This window comes from Oratosquilla oratoria, chromosome 6 (genome assembly GCF_046742065.1).
Source record: "Oratosquilla oratoria isolate Oo_2021 chromosome 6, ASM4674206v1, whole genome shotgun sequence".
NCBI classification, from domain to species: Eukaryota; Metazoa; Arthropoda; class Malacostraca; order Stomatopoda; family Squillidae; genus Oratosquilla; species Oratosquilla oratoria.
In genome coordinates, this window is record NC_134782.1 from 8372492 (window position 1) to 8390524 (window position 18033).

Consider the following 18033-nt stretch of genomic DNA (forward strand, 5'->3'; position numbering starts at 1 on the left):
CCCTTGGAAGGGGGAAAAAGCCTTGGTATATGTATGTATGTATTTTACCCATCTACTGTGTGTGTGTGTGAGAGAGAGAGAGAGAGAGAGAGAGAGAGAGAGAGAGAGAGAGAGAGAGAGAGAGGAGAGAATGAGGAAACAGCGAGAGAGGGAGAGAGAGAAAATGAGGAGAGAGAGAAGAGCAAGAGATAGTGAGAAAGAGCGAGAGACAACCAAAACGAGAGGAAGAGAGATGAGGAAATGAGGAGAGAGACAGAGAGAGGAGAGAGTGAGAGATCGCGAGAGAGATAGACAGAGAGGGAGAGGAGAAAATAAGGAGAGAGTGAGAGAGTGAGAGATAGACAGAGACAGAAAGGGAGAGGAGAAAATAAGGAGAATGAGAGTGAGAGAGAGAGAAAGAACGAGACAGAGAAGAGAAAATGAGGAGTGAGAGAAAGAACGAGATAGAGAGGAGAAAATGAGTGAGAGAGAGATAGAGGGGGAAGAGAGAGGAGAGAGAGCAAGAAAGAGATACAGACAGAGAGGGAGAGAAAGGGAGAGAGCATTTCATTGGTAATAACCAATGCTTCTATCCTTGGAGAAATATTTCACACTGAAGAAGTGGTCATAGAGGAAGTGGTCACAAAGAGGTTTCAGGACAGAAGCAGAAATGAGATACCAGAACCTAAGAGTGATCAGCATTCTTTTCTGACAGAGACGAATTTTCAGTTGTGAAGGATTGCAGAGTGACCCTGGTCCATAGGGGTGCCAGGAAACTCCTGAATAAGCTCTTGGCCTGATTCTTGGGTGTCTTAAGTATTTTGCAAGAGATCTGTGATGTCAGATTAATGAAGTATTCTGTTGCATCAGTTTTTTGGTTCTCTTGGTATGCTTACCTGCTTGTCTTTTTTTTTATGCTGTGATAGCCATCTCTATATCCATTTTTCATATTTCGTTAATCTTTTCTAAGGATACTTGAATTTCAGTCTCAGTGGAATAAAATAACCAGAAATCAATGCACATTACTATGCAGTCACAAGATACCTTCTTTGTGTATAGATGCGCCATTTTGGATAGTGTTGACATCACAGCCCAGCATAAATTTCCATAACACTAAGGCAAGTATAGCTTATAAAGTAAAACCATTGTAAACTGTTTTCATTTATATTTATTTGCTGTCTGGCTAGAAATGACCCAATCTGTATAACTTCTTAAATTCTCATGTGACATCACATAACCATGAACATAAAGATCATCAGTGGATAAATTTCTTCGAGATTAGGGCTCTGGTCCAACCAACTACATTAAATGGAGACAAATCGCAACAATCTTTAAAGTCTGCAGGCTGACTGACAAAAAAAAAAAATAAATAAATAAAAAAATAAATAAATAAAATAAACCTGTATATGTACGTGTGTATACATTCAGAAATTCTCTTACTAAAAGACAATCATGTCTAAATGGAAGCTGGTGTATTATAAACCCATAACTAGGAGAAACTCAGAGTACTAACTATTGCAGATACACAAAAATTGATTGGTCAGTATGTTAATCTAATCTGCTTGTGAATGTCATGTTTGCCTTTATTGATACAAGGTTTCCATTGTCACACCACACAGCTGAAACTTTGGTCTGTGCTCAGATTGTCTTGTCCTACTGCATATCACTCTGCTAAGCCTGAGTTATCTCATTTTGGGGTACTGAGATTTACATTATTGTCCACTCTTACTGTGACAAGGTGAGGAAGACAATTACAGAAAAGTGCATTAAAATCACTAGTTTAGAACTAATCCAAAAGATCATGTATATCAAATCTATCAAGTTCTTATGACAAAGTTACTGTGTACAATGAAAAAAAAAATGATGGATGAATTGATTGAGCACAGCTTGACCTCAAATACATGGGAGTGGGGCCTGGGTAAAAAATACACGAGCATCGAGTTGCACGGAAGCTGTTGTAGTTGTTCCTTAGACTGTCTAGCTGAGCAGTCCCATCTCCTTGAGGAACGCTATGGCTGGAACAGGGATTTCCTACAAATCCTTTATAGAACATATGTGTTATTGGTGTGCATAATTGTGTACGATGAAGACTTCCATAATGTGTTGTTTATTATGGAGTAATGTGTTACATCCTGTAGAAACTGTGTGGAGTTATGAAATATAACAGTGTAGAATGACAGAGAAGTTCATCAAAGAGCTGACGTACAGATGCACTCAAATATGAGAAAGAGGGTAACGGGCCAACCTGAGGTGGCTTGGTCATATTAAAAGAATACTTAAGAGTAATGATATTCTTGAGGTCTTCATGAATCTGTGGTGCTGAGAATAAAGGGATAGACCAAAGAAAATCTGGAAGATGGATGGTGAGTGAATCTTTAAAGGCTCATATCAGGATAATGAACAAGAGAAAATTAGGGTAAGAGTGATTTGGAGAAGTGTGTATACTACAGTGACATCCTGTTCCAGGAAGGGTGCACCAAAAATTAACTAGCAGTTCTGTTAGCAAAGCAATCATGTTGTGGTTAAAGCAGAAAGGATTGAAAAGGATGAATGAAAGAGGAATGAAAGGGTTGAAACTATACTATCTCATATTGTATGATGTATGAGCAAAAAATAAAGACACAACTCATTCTGCTTGCCACTCAAAACACTTTGCAAGTACCTCTACATTAGTGTGTGACTGTTAATAATACATACACATACCAAAGGCTTTTTCCACTTACATGGGGGGTAGCCAAAAAGAAAAAGGCATAGAAACCACTCCCACCCATTCCATTTCCTATATATTCCACTCCCCTCCCATCTTGGCACCTCCTGGATGACGGGTCATCCCTGCATCCTGTCCACTGTCTCACTGGTATTAACTTGCAACTCACTAAGCTTTTTTTAACCTTTGAACACTGAGATTTGACATGCCACATTTTATTTATTACCTTCTAGTAATCTTATTTGTGTGCCAAAATTCATAGAAAACTGTCCAGGATAGGGTGCAACATTTTCTGTTTACCTCTCTTGTCCCAATATACTATATGCCAAACATACATATAAACCAAAAGCCCTTTACTAAGGAGAGGGTAGTAGAGTCAAAACAAACACCCACACCATACACATTAAAATCTATTTGATGCCCCTCCTATCTCAGCATCTAATGGATAGAGTAAATGTCATTGTGAATTGAAAAATGTTACAACAACGAAGTACTTGGGGGATGAATGCAACAAGGAGGCTGCGCAAAGGAGAGACTATACCTGCAGCTCCGTGTGGAGCCGACATTATGTATAAGATAGCCAGAAATGAAGAATATAATTGTAAGATGAAGTGTTTGTGGAATATAACAGTTATTTCAAGAATAAGCGGAGTAAAAAAATATGGAGGCATTTGTGTGTGTGTATTTCTTACAGAGCTGTACACAAATGGAATACACTCTGACCATATAAGGTGTGCACTTGAATCACAAATTGATGTTCACATCTACAAACAGATTTGTTTCTGCATAATGAACAAATACATAAGTGCACTTCTGCATATGTGGACGAGAATATGACTGTAGGTATATATGAATATAAATAGCATGAAACCTTAATTTCTAAGTGATCAAACTTAGCAAAGCAATCTCTTCATGGGGGCAATAAAATTACTCTTATATATACTTCATTTCACGATAAACTTCAATATATTTCATTCTTATGCTACATATGCAAACATATTTGTGCAAAAAAAAAAATAATAATAATAATAACAATAAATAAAATAAAATAAATACAATAATAATAATAATAATAATAGAATAAAATATATAAATAAAAAGTACATTTTTCACCCATCAAATAACTCTTCAGAAAATGTTTGTTATATACAAGTATGAAGATGATCAAGTGGCGGAGTAAACTAGCACTGGCTGTCAGACTTTGCTGTGGAAGAGCTGTGCCTTGTTTCTGTTTGTTTGACTCGAGCAATGTGGCTGGAAGCGCAGCAATCAAGGTGCTGAGATGGAAGGGGTGAGTGAGTAGGTTTAGGTGTGGGAGTGTGCCTTGACTTGGCCATCTCCTTACAAGGAGAAGGCCATTGGTACATACACAGAGTATGAATAACAAGTCTTAAAATCCAAATAAATGAAACAATTACTTTCCACAAAAGTTGAGCAACTTTCAATTTCTAAAAACTCAATAGCTACATTATATGCTCTATATTTTTACACAGGCAAAACAAAGATGAAGAGCATAAGAATAAAAACATCTGGACTGGAAGACCTCTGGCAGTAACAACCTGCGAGGGCAATTGGTTTCCTCTAAAATTCTGGTGCTGTACCTCATAGATGCTGATGGCTACCAAACAACAACAAAAAATGTTTGATTCCTGAAGAGATTAGGATAAGCTCGAACAAGAACAGGGGAAAAAAATATATACAATAAGTGGATGTATTGCCATTCAACTTGTACAAACTGTGTAATAAAATAATTATTGCCCTGAATTTCAGTGAGTGGAAATCCCCTACAGTAGAAACTGATGGTCTTTGGGCCTTCTCATAGATCTTTCTGAGAAGAAACACGGGACTGTTGTTGTTGTCATTCCCTAGACTGCTTGGCCAAGAAGTTCCGTCTCCCTGAAGAATGTCATGGCTGGAATTGGATCTTCTCACAAATCCATTATAGTCTATATTGTTTTGTTGGCACACATAAATGTGTACAACCCAGTCTTCCATAATGTGTTGTATAATATGTGATGACATGTTACATTCTGGATAGTGGACTGTTCTCAGTATTGTCTTTGTCTGTTTATATGTATGTCCATATCTGGGGTATTGACTGCACAACTTTAAAGAAGTCAGATTCTTAGGAGTTTTGATGAATAAGCTGCCAGAGTAATAGTAACGAATATCATTCGGTTAAACATCGCAAACTCCCCCTATCAAGAGGTTTGGACGGTGCCCCTTACAGACGACTTTGTAGCATCGTAATTAATGAACCATACCCTTAGTCCAACTTGCTGGTGGGAGGATTCGAACTGCCGTCACCTTGATCTCTACCACAAGAAGTGACGCTCTAACTCACTCGACCAGCAAGTATCCTAATAATTGTTGGGACTAGTTTCACTGACTGGAAGGCCACAACCCCATAGTGGTTGGCAATGGTCTTCGGCTCCTTCCACGGATCTTTTCGAGAAGAAACACAGGATTATAGTCTGTGTTACATTAGTGCAAGACTTTCCATGTCACTTGCTTATAGTAGTATCTGGATGAGAGTGGTCACCAATTGTCAGCTCTCCTTATTCAAAAAGATGGAGGAAATACAGTCAAAGTTGGTACCGAGAGATTTTGAGCTCAGTTGTTGACTTGTTTTGAAGACAGTCAGCAAGAGGATGATTATCTGATGTTTATCCTCTATGACCAACCACATGCATGGATTTGGCAATGGGACTGTTTTCAGTTACTGTGCGAATTTCCATCAATAAGTAAAATGTGATGTATTGATATTGACAGTATGGCACCAAAAAAAAAAAAGGAAAAAAATAATAATAATAATGTCACAAACTCCCCCACTATCAGGAGGCTGAGACAGTGTCCCTTACAGAGCACTTAGTAGCATGGAATTTAACTAACCATGCCCTTGGTCCAACACACTGGTGACAGAGTTCAAACTGCCATCACCTTGACCTCTGCTGCACGTAGTGACGCTCTAACCCGCTCGGCCAGCGAGCATAGAAAAAAAAAAAAAAAAAAAAAAAAAAAATTAGTGTGAAGCCTCAACTAATTACAAGTCCAACTAGAATCAAGACTATCCGACAAATAAACACATTTGTAAAAGGTAACTAGGGAGTAACTAGGCACATCTTTTTCATACTTTTATATCATGAAGTCAATGGTTTGACTTGGACACCCAAACTTAATTGGGGGGGGGGGGGGTGAATATGTAAAACCTGATCTTTGCACACTTGGACAAATAGACACAGACAGTTATTAATGAAAAGCTTTAACATATAAAGAATTCATGATGGCCCTTCTGAAGAAGTAAATCTTGTGAAGAGTTTTTGAGCTACATTTCACACAATGTCACCAAGTGTTTCTATGCACTTATCATAAAAAAAAAAAGTGAGTGAACTCACACTTACAGAACTCTGAACAAGTATGTCTTAATATGATAATTCTGTTCTGCTTATTTTCCAATCTGATGATGTCCTTTTCTGGTGACAAAATGTAGCCTACTACAATAGAGCAAGATCAAAGAACACTAAATAGTAACTGTTTATTAAAACTTCACTGACTTGAAACCCACAACCCCACAGAGGCTGGCAGTGGTCCTCATGTCCTCTCACTGATTTCTTTGGAAAGAAATTTCAGACAGCAGCTGTTTGTGTTGTACTTTGGGGGACTCTTTCTATATCACTAGCTGAAAGTAGTAGGAGGATTAACTACAAAGGTCATTGGTTTGGTCTGTTGACAGAGTGCCAGCCAAAACACTCTTGATTTAAAGCTATTATCCTCCACTCGTCGAGAGTCGTCACCATAGATTTATCGGACAAACTAAAATAGACATTCGACTTTTCCATCTGTGGTCACTTGTAGAGATGTAGTGACGATTCCGGAATGAGCCCTTTGCTGATGGCTTCATCTATGGCTTGGTAATAAAGGTCAAAGTTGACGTATGGCTGAATTAGTCCATCTTGGTCTAGAGGCAACTGTGTCAAACTTGGTCTGGGAAAATCCGACGACTCTGTTGATGTTGTATTGGTGTCTGTATGATGGTAGGAACTATCAGTTCCTTCTCCTGGGTCACTTGGGTCACTAGATGGCAGATATGGAAACTGAAAGGGCATATGGAAGATTCCTGGGTTCCTCTCACCAGGAAACCTTGGACCAAGGTGCCGTTGGCCATGACTGTTACCACCAATCTCGCCAGCATGTAACATGTTTAGGTTATTACAGATTGTCGTGTCTTCTTCACCAGAGAGTGATGAAGGAGAAGAATCGCGATGATCCTGAAAAATGAGCAAATAAAAATTAAATAATTCCATACTTGATGAATCAATGTATTTTGAACAAAGAATAATCTTATCCATGATTACCAAACTATGATGCCACAATTCCATTTACTCATACACTGTTCTCTGGAAAAGATTTTGGCTTTTGAGTGTACACAGTATATGGATAAGATTTTCATGCAGAAACTGAATTGGAGCGCTGCAAACCATCATTACATACAAAGAACCTTTCTACTCACTCTTAAATGTTCGGGAAGCGGATGGGGTCGATGCCTCTTTCCACCACCTCTGTAGGGTCTGGACGGACTGTTTGGCAAAGTCACTAGTCTGGGAACACTCGGGGTATGAGCTTGCCTCAAGGGGAAGTTGAAGTTGCGAATTATAAGCGTAATGTCGTCTCTGGTGGTGATGTTACTTTGCTTGGTAAGGTACATGTCATGGTGCATCCGGACGACTTTGTCCACCACAGTCTGTGCCACACTCGTTAGGGTTGGTTGCTCTACAAACTGTCATTCAAAACACTGTTATTCACATCTATCATAATCAACTAAATATATGATTATAATACTTGTATGAGGAAAGAGTAAGAGAAAATATTACTACAAGACACCAATCATTAAACACTTCATAGTGAGACCTCAACATTCTAGATCAGTGTTATTCTTAAAACCTTTGATGAGAAAATGAAGTCTTGACTAACCAAGACCCTATTTTGCCTGCTACACAAACAAAATCTGTGAATAATTTCACTAACTGAAGAGAATAAGTGAAAAAAGTTGGGGCATTACATATCTGATTATCTAAATTTCTGTAATGTGGTAATGAAATCAATACAAATAAATGGAATCTCCCAACTTTACAAGATGCTTCAGGCACCCTTGTATGACGAGAACATTAACATTCATCAGCATACATACAATATACCAAGGCTTTTTCCCCCTTACTAGGGAGGTAGCCAAAAAGGAAAAGGCATAAAATCATTCCATCCCTGAATACACTCCACACCCCTCCACCTCATCTTAGCACCTCCTGGATGATGGGTCATCCCTGCACCTTGTCCACTGCCCTGGGTCAGAAGCATACATATACTAAAAGGCCCTTTCCCCTTTATGAGGGAGGTGGCCCAGTCATGGCATAAATCCATCCTTCACCAACTTTCCTCTCACACCTCTCTCTTCCCTGCTCAATGCAAAATGCACAAAAAACAGTCTCAAAGAAATCTGATCATACCTGTTCTACAACCATCTGCGCAATCTCCTTGTTCACTTGATCTGTTGGTTTGGCTTCCTCGTACGACTTGTAGAGGCCGTCACTCATCAACAGCAGGAACCTGTGAAAAGGACTGTTTTATCTGAAATATTACAAGTAAGACTAAAAGAGTGAGGAAAGCAGAAGTGGATGGAATGAACTTTAAGCCAAGACCAAGAATGAAGTGAATGGACAAGATGAAGAGGCCACTGGATGCAAGAAGTATGCCTGATGAGCAAGGGAGAGTGAGAAAATGTATTAAAGTAAATGGATAAGGGACAGAGAAGGGGATTGCCAATTAAATGAAGCACCCTTGCTAAGAATGTGCTGTGCCTTGCTACATTGCTTCTGACCCAGGGCAGTGGGTGAGATGCAGGGATTGTAATGGTAGCACTGAACATTCTTTCTAATATTGTATATCTATTATTGTATATTTAATGTATTAATGTAAGAACCAAGCCTTCATACCGAGCGCACATTTCTAATTTTCCCGCCGAGTCTGAGCTTGGTGGTGTGGCTTGGCATCAGAGGTAGTCTTGGTTCTGCCTCCTAAGTGAATGTACACTTGTATATGTAGTGCTTTACAGTTATTAATTTATTCATATTCAGTGTTTCATTGGCCACCTTTATACAGGATGATCCACCATCCAGGAGCCAATATAGGAGGGAGGGAGGTGAATGGGAGTGGAGTATGTGGGGATGGAATAAGTGGGAGTGGATTTTATGCCTTTGTTTTTGGTTACCTCCCTTGTAAGGAGGGAAAAGCCATTGGTATATACATGGATGAGGGAATGATGCAGCCTAAAGGAATGTTCCTCTTGGGTACTCCATAAATTTTTTGAGTGGATAAGGGGCTGAATGGGTCAGAGTGTCGCTACTTGTCGCGGAAGTTGGGTTGACAGCAGTTCAAACCCTGCCACCAGCGAGTTGGACCAAGAGCATGGTTCATTTAATTCCACTCTACAAAGTCCTTTGTAAGGAGCACTGTCCTAGCCTCTTGATAGGGGGAGTTTGTGATGTTAAACCGAATCAATGATGAGCCCCCACCCCCATATAATGAAGCAGCGGGGGTTACCCACCTCCATCCTCTTTAATCTGTATCTCCCATATATTTCCCCTTGAATAAGTCATACTCTATTTTCTTTTTATTTCCATATCCACATACCAATAGGCTTCTTCCCCCTTATAAGGGAGAGCCAGCCAAGGCATACCCACCCTTACTAATCCATCAACCATTTCCCTTTAATCTTAGTTCATTTTCTTTTTTAAAGTCAGGTATAAAATAGTGCTCCATAAGGAGCTAAGGTGAGAGGGAGGAAAGGATGGTGGATGGGAATGGTATGAGTGGGACTGAAATAGATGGGAGTGGTTATGTGCCTTTCAATTTGGCAACCTCCCTTGTAAGGGGAGAAAAGCCAGTGATTTATAGATAAAGTAGTGCAACTTATACAAGAATAAATACAGTATCAGAGATTAAATGCAAAAAGAAAACTGCATGAAGGAATGATTGTACCCATAGCATTGTAGAACACAGAGATTTGGAATTCTAACCACTTCAGTATGACTCCAATTCTCATGAGCAGCATTGGCTGCCATATGTAGTATGCACCACGCTACTCACATTACAAAATACTAAGTCACTGCTGTATTACTTGTTCTCTTTTACTATGAGTAATAATAAAATATGTAATCAAACCAGTTCACAAAATCCAGGAATAACTCATATACAACTACAAAAATGTATATACAGTATAAGCTCTTTTAACCAGCACGAGTGGGACCAAAAATGTGCCAGAAAGGGGAAATCCCGGTTACGAGAAGGAATATTAAAAAAATACATTTATTGCCTTTATTCATAGAGTACTTAAATAAAATTCATTCAATAGCTTCACTTTTGTTATTTATTTATTTACCAGGATATTCATATTTATTTATCTTTATTTATTTTCATGAAATCACGTATGTCTCTTTGTTTAGAATGTTTGCCTCTCTGCATTAAAAATTCATTTTGAAGACAGTGAAGAGACATCACGTCATGAGTCCCCATGTAGGTGCACTGCTCCGCAAACTTGATACATGTTGCCAATCCTTTAGCGGCATCCTTCCACGTTACTCTTGGCTCTGGGTCATCTTCCTCTTCACTATCAGCCTCTGTTTCCTTACCATGCTTCTCCTCAATCACTGCCTGAATGATTTCGTCGTCAGTTAGTGTGGGGGTGATAGCTTCGTCATTGTCGACCTCCATCCACTCCTGAAGAGCTTCATCAGTGACGCTAAGCTTAGCACTACCACGCATATCCTTCAACTCAGCCATCACTGCCTTCCTTTGCTGTCGGTATGTGTTTGTGTGTTGAGAGAGTTGCTAATAGACAGTCGCACGCTTAACATCAGGCGTCTTATTACAGTGGGCACTGGGCCTGACGGAGTGGCGGGATTTGTGGGAGATGGCAGGAAAGATGCATGCTACCTCTGGCGGCGGCAGGAGTGGCGCGGGAATTAATTTTTTTTATTTTTTCGAATTTTTACATTTTTATACAAAATTTTTATTTCCTCGTGAATAATATGCCGGTTATAAGAAGGAGCCGGATACGAGAATAACGGATAAAAGAGCTTTTACTGTATACATATAATCGAGACATGGATGCTGGCATCCTCATGTACCCACTCATGCCTCATGATGCCTATGTAGGTGTCATCATACTGATGTGGTTAAGGAGACAAAAGGGAAGAACTTAAATGTGTCTGAAATGAGGTGTATAGTGCAGGTATGGGGATGGATATTACAAGAAATGCGGAAGTGAGTTGGCAAGTAGGGGTCAAAAGACATCTGGCAGCTAAAGAATACCATAATGGTTTGGACATATGGAAAAAATAAGTGAAAAAAGACAAAAAAATTAATGCAGAGGGCAGATGTGGATAGTGGAGAAGACCAACAATAAGGTGAGTGGACAGGGTGATAGGAGCAGTGGATGCAAGTGGAATGTCAGTTAAACAAGGAAAGGAATATGAGAAAAAAGGGAGACAAAGAGATAGAGAAAGAGGATTTACCTGCATGACTCATCAATAGGAATACTGGTAATATGTGGCTCAGAAATGACGGGTTCTGCTGTTGCATCACTGAGCATATCAAACTCCTTGTAGCCACCCTTGATGAAGTAGCTCCCAATACATCGGGTGTTGTCGTGGTTTCCCAATTTTGCTCCTGTTTTCAAAACAAAATTGAGGCCATATTTAAGATACCAGATAACCACAGCATATTATAAGCTACAACAAGATTATACAACAAAAAATTGTTCTTCAAACAGTAGATATTCTCATGACAACATAGGGACTTTGTATTAGCACTTGACATAGAAATTTGAAATAAATGCATATTGAGAATACATAAGATAACCACCTTTTATTTTGCAGATATCTAGCCCAATATTGCTCAGTCTTTGAAGTTCATCATGACTACTCGTGTTGTGGTCAGCACTTAGCTGCTTCACTTTCAGCACACCTAACCGATCTTTCCAGCAGAGGAGAGCCCTTGAGTCGCCGACATTTCCCACATACAGCATCCCACGGTGGATGAGAGCCACAACTGCAGTTGTTCCGCCACTAACCTCCTGTTCCAGAGCCTGTGAAATCAAAGTAACATTTGTGATACATATCATTTGTACACTACTACTCAGTGGAATATGTGGGGATAGAATGGGTGGGAGTGGATTTTATGCCTTTGTTTTTTGGCAACTTCTCTTGTAAGGAGGAATAAAGCCTTTTGGTATATGTATGTCTACTACTCAGACTCATGTTATTCCTTTTTGAAGTGCCATCACCATGTGCATGCAGTCTAGAAAAGTAAATGATCAAGAAATTATTTGTAATTCCTCATATTGGAATAATAATATTTTTGGGACTTTTAGTGACACTGGAATAATAATACTTTTGGGACTTTTAGTGACACTCCTATGACATAGCAGTCTTTATATTCATACACAAACCTTCACTAATAGAGGTATGCAAGCCACTTTTCCAATTTTATTTTCCATCATTTTGAGGAGCTAAGATATGAGGAAGGCAAGGGTGGTGGATGGGAGTGGAATAGGTGAAAGTGGGTGTTTGCCTTCCACTTGGCTACCTCCCTTGTAAGGTGGAAGAAGCCCTTGGTATATAGATAGATTTTCCATCATTTCTACATATGTACAATACATACACAATGAAAGATCTTTTTCCCCTTACAAGGGGAGGGGTTGTGTCAAAGCGTACACCCACCTAATACCCATTCATTGCTTCTCTCTGCTTCTGCCTCTCATCACAACTACTTCTAGGTATCACTCGTCCCAAGTTCCTTACAATTTGGGAACAAAAATAAAAGTGGGAAGGAAATGGAGGTGATGAGTTTGATCTGGGGTTAGATGGGTGGGTAAGGAACTGGAAGAGGAAGCCAAAGAATATGAATGAAAACAGACAAGTGGGCAAAGAGAGAATTCACTTTGGAATGTAAAAGAAAACAAAATTGTATATTGGGTTAAATTACATTACCTGAAGTCTGCTAAATGTCTCTGGATATTTCTGAGCAGCTTCAAACTGTGACATGCCATCAGGGATCTTATCCAGAAGCTGAGTCCTCTCAGCTATCTTTGGATCTATAGATTCCAAAAAGCCATTTTCTACTGCTAAAAAGGCATCACGAAAAACTGCTTTCACTTCTTCTTCAGTGTTCTTTTCTGTCAGCTGCTCAAAACTGAGCTCTGCAGGCATACGCTGTAAAGAACAAACATAATTATTAGATTGCATATGGGATCTTATATACATGTATGTATGTATGAATTAACTACACAATGACATATGTAACTGAAGGTGGAGGCAGTCGACAAGGAATACAATTCTCCCATCATTCCTTGTCTACTTAGACTACTTCCACCACCTACAGTTACATGTATGTGTACATAAGGGACCAGCAAAATGTGTCACATTACCTGGGATGCAAAATATGCAGCTTTGGCTCCATCATGACCATCAAAGACACCGTACAGATATGTATAATTTTCTTTGTCTAGAGCAAAGTGTATGCTCCTATCTTCATACTCATGTGCAGAAAATGGTGTTCCATCTTCTCTATATATCTGGTTGGCTGACATACCACATCCTTATTGAGAGATAATGAGTTGTATACATGAGTGCACTGAAAATTCATAAACAACTGAGGGATGTTAGTTGGTCAAATTCCTCAATTTAAACCTTAAATTATAAAAGCAGGAAAAAAGCAGAAATTGGCAAGAAAGTGTAACATCCGCAATATGAAAGAACTAAGACACATTGCAATAAAGGGGCTAATGTAGCATACAAACTGAAACAAAATCTACAGAAAATGATTGCAGTATAATTTGTTATCAATTCAAAAACCTTATAACTTAAAATTTATGCCAAAGAGTAAGCAAATATATTACAATGTAAGACACACATTGACTTTGAATGTCAACTTTTATCAGAGTTATACATATCATTAGTTTACACATAATTTGAATATAGTTCATCTTGCTTCACAAGCCTCATAAAAAAGAAATGAAAGCTTAAAAAATGTGAAGTGATGAGCTACAAAACAAACATTATTAAATACTGAAGATATGCATGCACATAAGTACTATACTATGTACCTTTTTGAGTATGAATGTACATACATACAAAAAGAAAAAATGAATAAGTAAATAAAATAAAATTTCCCTCATAAGGGGGTGACTAAGTTGAAGCATACATCCACCCCACACACATCCAAAAACCAATTCACTGTTCCTCCCATCTTAGCTCTTTATGCATGATGGATCATCCCAGTCACCTGCCACACTGCTCGAGTCAGAGGTAGTAAAGTAAGACACAGCACTTCCACAGCAAAGCCAGACAATCACAGCTGGTTTACCCCCACTTTTTTAATTACATGGTAATCCTCTCTTACCTCATCACTTGAAATATATAGAGCAGACACGAAGAATCCCTTTCAGCTGCATCATTTCCTCATCCTTTCAAAATCACTCTCCATTTATGCTTATCTTTTGCCCTCTCTTTTCCTTGCATGGTAGATATTCTTCTTGGATCCAATGCTCCTTTCACCCCATCTATCCACCTCATTCTCAATATTCTCCATCCACTTCACTTTCCACACTTTTTTTTCCAAGTCTTTTTTTAATCTATTCTTTCATGTGGCCAAACCATATCAGTACTTATGATAAGTGAAATAATGCAGAGTGCATTGCATACCTGTCAAAACTACCTTAATAAAGACATGCCAAAAAATCAACATTACAAATTCTTTGTGTCAACCTGAAAGCTTGCAGATGGGCAGTCCATCGGTCCAGGTGTCATTGTGGCGCATTCCGGCCATGCCCAGTGCCGGCTGCTTCAGTGCCTGTGATGGCATGACTCCACACTAAATCTGTAGGTAAAATTTGGGATTAATTACTTCACATTTAAAATTAGTATATGACAATAGCTTGCTGAGAGCTTGCAGAATATTTCATATACTATAATAATCAATCTTTTTGGTGGAAAGATTGACTTGTATGTTTTGGTTACTGATCAGCCAAGGGAAGCCCCTTCATTACTCTGAACTAAATCTATTTCAACCAACTATTTCAGTATAAAGATTTATTCTGGTTACTGTCAAAATCATCTAAACTAACGAAAGGTAATGATATCCATTTGTACTTGAAGATCTAAAAGTTTACACTGAGTAGTTATACTTGAACAAACACCTGACTACAGTTTTGATAATCAAGCATTTGACTAATGAAATAAAGCTTTGCATCACATATACTTTTACAAAGACCTCAATCCCCAATGTGGGGGATACTGAGTCAAAGCAATCATCCACACCAAAAGATACACTAAAATCATTCATCCCATCTCAGCACCTTGAGGATGATGGGTCATATGCAACATTTCCTCTAAGCTGTGCACATATGTTTTACAACTAGAGGACATGAAGAAAAAATGTGCTCACACAAGTTTTTCAAATTATATTAAAATCCTTTCAATAAAGAAGCTCCACCCAAGCATTATCTTATAAATTCTCTAAAAATATGGTTACTTGCCAACCATCAAACCAATAATGGTTTTTCTTTTCCTTCTTCTAACTTGCTTCCATTGCAAACGAAATGACTTTCCTGCCATGGGTGTGCACATACTTCTCAGAGAAGGCAAAGTTTGCACACAAGTAAATTTCTGCACACTCTCACAGCAAAAACTCAGGAGGAACAGTGGTCATATGCCTATCACCATATCATCACCTACCCTCATAAAGAAATCCCCTGTCATTTCTCACCAATTTCTGGATTTTTCCCTAATGCTCCTAGTGGTACGATTGCCCATGTCATATCTAGTGTCTGAGTGGGTCAAAACTATGCAAGTAGTAAGATTATGTATATCTATAAAACAGAAAAATTAATAACACTCTTATTTCCCAAAAAGTTGGAAAAACTACGATATTTGTGAATTTTCATCTCACCTGCTCGCACAGCAGGCTAGTTTCTGCCACTGTCCCTCCCTAAAAACCCCAATACCCCACAAATCATTTTGGTGGAGGGGCGAGGGTAGTATCTCTATAAATTGACTTAAGCACTTTATCTATGAGGCTGGTGATATTGCACAGGTCAAATGCACTTCAATAAGGCGCGTATTCTTAGCTGTGGAACCCAAGAGCCAAAGATGGTTGCCCTCTATTGCTTCAACAACTAGAAACCTTCATTCACATTCATTCTTCCATGGAATAAATATGGAGCACATCTCTGAGCCATGACATCCATTCACAATCTCTTACCTCTATGTAGGTTTTCTTTGGTCCAATATTGACCCTAAATGCACCCAAAACTCTCTTCACCCTACCTATCTCATTCAATTCTTCCTCTGAATTTACCTCACTTACCTCTACTTTCTTTAGCTTTCTTCTATCACACACTCTCCCAAACTCTGCCACCAGCTTCCTCAATCCCTCCTCCGATCCTGCCACAAGCGCAGTGTCGTCCGCAAACAACAGCTGGCTCACCTCCCACTTTTCTCCATTTTCTTTATCCATCTCCAATCCCTGACCCACTACCCTTGCATTCACCTCTCGCACCACCCCATCGATTAAATGAAGCGGCCTTGCTGTGGATGTGCTGTGTCTTGCGACACTGCTTCTGACCCAGGGCGGTGGGCAAGGTGCAGGGATGACCCGTCATCCAGGAGGTGCTCAGATGAGAGGGAGGGTGGGAGGGGTGTGGAGTGTATTTAGGGATGAAATGGGTGGGAGTGTTTTTATGCCTTTCCCTTTTTGGCTACCTCCCTTGAAAGGGGGAAAAATCCTTGGTATATGTATGTATGTACCTCTATTTTCTGGTTTAACAGAAAAGGAAATTTATGAAGTTTCGTCTCATACACTTGAACAACAATTTATATATCTTTTGCATCTATAGTATGACAACTCAAACAACTTTTCTTAGTAATGTTTATTGTTGAAATTAATATTAAGGGATAGTGAAAAAATAATTCCTGCAACCTTTCTTCTACCTGGCACTGAAGTGCCATTTTTGTTGAGAATATCATCCACTATTTTTTCATAAAGCATGTTTTTCTCCCTATTCTAACCTAACCTATCCATGACACCACTTCGGTGGCAGGTTACAGGAAGGTTGCAGGAATTACCTTTTTACCATCCCTTAATATTAATTTGTAGGAAAAGCATTACTAAGGAAAGCTGCTGGAATTGTTGTAGTATAGATGCAAAATATCTACAAAATTACTGTGCAAGCAGGTGAGAAGAAATAGAGGGTGGCAGGAAAGTTGCAGGAATTATTTTTCACCATCCCTTAATATTAATTTCCACAATAGATGTTACTATGAAAATTTGTTTAAGTTATCATATGAATTAAAAAAATATATATAAATTTATGTGTAAGTGGATTAAGTAAAATTTTTGCAAATACCTAAGACCCATAATATTCCATTGCAAAAAGTTTAGAACAGATATTCAAGTAGGGTGTATGATTATGGGCAAATGGTATATCATCTCCCTGCAGTTTTGCAGAACAGATAACAGATCAATGGAAGCAGTGAAGAAATGCATGCATTCTAGGGTGATACCATAATAATGTGGTTTGTGGTTATACTAGTGTGAACTAAACAATTACTACACAAATTAAATGGAAATGACAGTAAGCTCAGAGCTGGTATACAAAGAAATCATATTGGACAGATTGATGGACAAGTCATTGTCTTTTCACCTTCCTCTACAAAAATTCTACAAATATGGCTTACTATTCTGTTTGCTTGATAAATCTTTTCTGTAATACAAATTTTCAAAAGATACTTCATTACTAGTGATCGTTCCATGGTCTACTTACACTGTAACTTCTTCTTCCGTTCCTTCCATAATTCCCTTCAGGCGTCTCATATTTACCTAGCTTTATTGATTTACACTTTTTAGGATGAAGCTCAAGTAGCCATTTTAACTATCCTTTCAAAGCTGTGACGTGCTGTAAAGTTCTGCATTCGTCACTGTCCTAAATTTCGTATCGTAAATATAATCGTGTCATCGGCATCAAGGAAAACTTCATATGTTCCTTAAATGGTTATTTCATCACCGTGACATATAACATCTACTTACCAATATTTTCTCATTTCATATGGACGCAAGAGTAATAATTTACATAAATTGCTCCCACATGTCGAATATCAGCCACTAATTGTTTTTAAAATATATATGGGAAACCTACATCATCTCGTAGAGATTTCGTCTTGTTTACATATAGTATGAAATATTTTTGGCCTGAAGTAAAAATATTTTTCATATGGATAATAATATTTTTCATCTAA

At 38.6% G+C, this 18033-nt stretch overlaps 1 protein-coding gene across 5 annotated transcripts; it reads right to left on the minus strand.

Moving 5' to 3' along the window:
- Positions 1–1136: 1136 nt before the first annotated feature.
- Positions 1137–17965, minus strand: LOC143026267 (TGF-beta-activated kinase 1 and MAP3K7-binding protein 1-like). 5 transcript variants are annotated; one of them, XM_076186366.1, is made up of 9 exons: positions 17934–17965; positions 14506–14617; positions 13167–13336; positions 12730–12951; positions 11603–11825; positions 11254–11407; positions 8188–8299; positions 7197–7463; positions 1137–6954 (listed from the first exon to the last, which is right to left on the minus strand). In XM_076186366.1, the coding sequence occupies exons 2-9, from the start codon at positions 14600–14602 to the stop codon at positions 6532–6534; spliced, it is 1668 nt and encodes a 555-aa protein (XP_076042481.1). In that variant the 5' UTR covers positions 14603–14617; positions 17934–17965; the 3' UTR covers positions 1137–6531. The 5 variants fall into 5 exon arrangements, with proteins under 5 accessions (XP_076042481.1, XP_076042479.1, XP_076042480.1 ...); XM_076186364.1 differs by having other exon boundaries at positions 17825–17960; XM_076186365.1 differs by having other exon boundaries at positions 17636–17947.
- Between the last annotated feature and the right edge of the window lie 68 nt (positions 17966–18033).